The following is a 2249-nucleotide window of genomic DNA, read 5'->3' on the forward strand; positions in this document are numbered from 1 at the left end:
GAATAAGACAACATCAACAGGATAGATGTCAGGTAGAATGTCCAAGACCCTAGTGCTGCCCTTTCCCTACCCACCATTTTGAAATATTACAGCTGTATGAAATCCATAGCCATCATGCTATCTTGCCCCAGATTCACTGTAAATATTCCAGCAAAACTGTAATCTAAACAGAAGTCATTGTTAAAAACACTAGTTGTAGCTGTTAGAAGCCAGGTGTCGGTCATATCTGTCAAGCTCCTAAAATATCTTTCGGTGTTTGAGTGAAGGCTCTGAGGAAAAACACTGTATAGAAGCCAGGGAGAGAAATGCTTCCTCCACCAAGTGGGGATGTGACTCCACCATTGACTTCCACTACAATGTCTTAGAGACTTCAGAAGCATGAAGTATAATGAAATCCATGACCCTAGTCTTCAGGTGCTCTGTGCTGTGGAGGTCAGCCAGGATCAGAGTTGGTACAGCATTCTTCACACAGAGGTTCCTGCACAGGGAATCCTCACACATGACCTTCAAGTCCTGCAGGTCATACATGTCAGCAGCTGCCAACAAATCAGTGGCCATTGAGTGGCTGTGGAGGTGTGGTGCCTTCCCTGTGTAAATGAAGGCCATCATTTCCTTAAAGACTTGCAGGTGAATGTCATGGATCTCCACGCGGTTTGTTAGGCTCTCCAGCATTTCATGTTCAAACATGGCTCTGAAAACTGGAGAGCGAGCTGCTAGAATGGCCTTGTGAGCTCTGAATTCCTGGCCAGCTACCACCAGGCTGCAGTCTGTGAAGAGGGAATTTTCCCACAGCTCTCCTATGTCATCAGCCAACTTCTGCCTTGGATCCTTCTTTGCAGGTGTCATGTTATGTCCAGGCATGCTAAAGGAGGGTCCTACTATGGACACCTTACAACACAGGATGAGCTGGTCTTCAGGGAGAAGCCAATGCCTAAGGGAGAGGAGGAAATCTCGAAGGATGAACTTTCTCAATCCCCATTGTTGTTTTGGATTAAAGCTTAAAATATTTGGGATCTCTTTGATTTGATGTTTCTCTCCTTGGGCATTTATGATCCAGAACTGCACCTTTGCCAAAACTGGGCTCTTTGGACAACTGTGCAAACGCAGGGAAACGGACAGGTAATCTTTGCTTTCTTCATCAACACCATTTGGGAATATTCTCAAACACCATTGTACTTTTTCATTGCCCTCTAATGAGAACACTGGGCTTGTAATATTTTCCCGAATTCCATCCATGCAAAATGAAAAGTTGCTAATGGTCCACTCATAGCAGAACTTCTGAACACTGATATGTGTGTAGCCACAGCTCTTGACTTCCAGGTCCCCTGACATGTCTTCTGGAGGTAGGTTGGAGGTTAAAGTTGATCTGAAAGAAAGTAATAGAATTTACTCTTTCCTCTGTAAGATACAATTAGAGTTATAATTTAGATAGATTTAGATAGATAGATTTAGATTTTATTTTCATTTTCTGCTAAATTTCCCCTTTTATATACTTGGAAATGTCTATTTCTATGTAGGTTCTGTAGGTTTTCATATTTGTTCTACTAAAGATAAAACAGACCACTATGACTGTTAAATCTCTCTCTCTCTCTCTCTCTCTCTCTCTCTCTCTCTCTCTCTCTCTCTCCCCTCTCTCCTCTGTCTCTCTCTCTCCCCCCTCTCCCTCTCTCTCTCTCTCCCTCTCTCTCTCTCTCTCTTTCTCTCTCTCTCTCTCTCCCTTTCCCTCACCCTCACCCTCTCCCTCCCCCCCTCTGTCTCTCCTTGTTTGTTTGTGTCTGTATGTATCTTCCTTTCTGTGTTCGTGTCTCTCTCAGTCTCCACTACCCCCCCCCCCCAAACCTACCGTGGTTCTGTATATTTCTGTGTATGTTTATTGAATCTTAGGTCAATATTAACTGGTTTTGACTATTGTATCCAACTTTGGAACTGTTTGGAAATGTGTAAACACTATCATTTCAACTGTGTTGTACTAATCAGGGTCCTCTACTAAACATAAGGGATAAATTTCTCTATATAAATAGAAAGTGGTTGTATGAGAAAAATCTGTAGGCAGAAGTCAAACTAATATAAGGTTGGCTAATGTCAATACTTACTTATTCCACAAGGTTTGACGTCTCAGGTCCTCTTCAGAATTAAAAAGAATCCTGCAGAATTAGGTTCAGATGCCAGTGAAGAAATGAGCTTGCTACTAAATGAGAGCAAGCAGGCAGACTCACAGCTTCCTCCTTCTATGTACTTTTATAGGCCTG

At 42.7% G+C, this 2249-nt stretch overlaps 1 protein-coding gene across 1 annotated transcript; it reads right to left on the minus strand.

Annotated features, from left to right (window-relative positions):
• Positions 1 to 351: 351 nt before the first annotated feature.
• LOC134485750 (TD and POZ domain-containing protein 2-like) lies at positions 352 to 1332 on the minus strand. Its single transcript, XM_063282776.1, has one exon. The coding sequence runs from the start codon at positions 1330 to 1332 to the stop codon at positions 352 to 354; it is 981 nt and encodes a 326-aa protein (XP_063138846.1).
• Between the last annotated feature and the right edge of the window lie 917 nt (positions 1333 to 2249).

The sequence above is a fragment of the Rattus norvegicus genome, chromosome 2, assembly GCF_036323735.1.
Source record: "Rattus norvegicus strain BN/NHsdMcwi chromosome 2, GRCr8, whole genome shotgun sequence".
Taxonomy (NCBI): domain Eukaryota; kingdom Metazoa; phylum Chordata; class Mammalia; order Rodentia; family Muridae; genus Rattus; species Rattus norvegicus.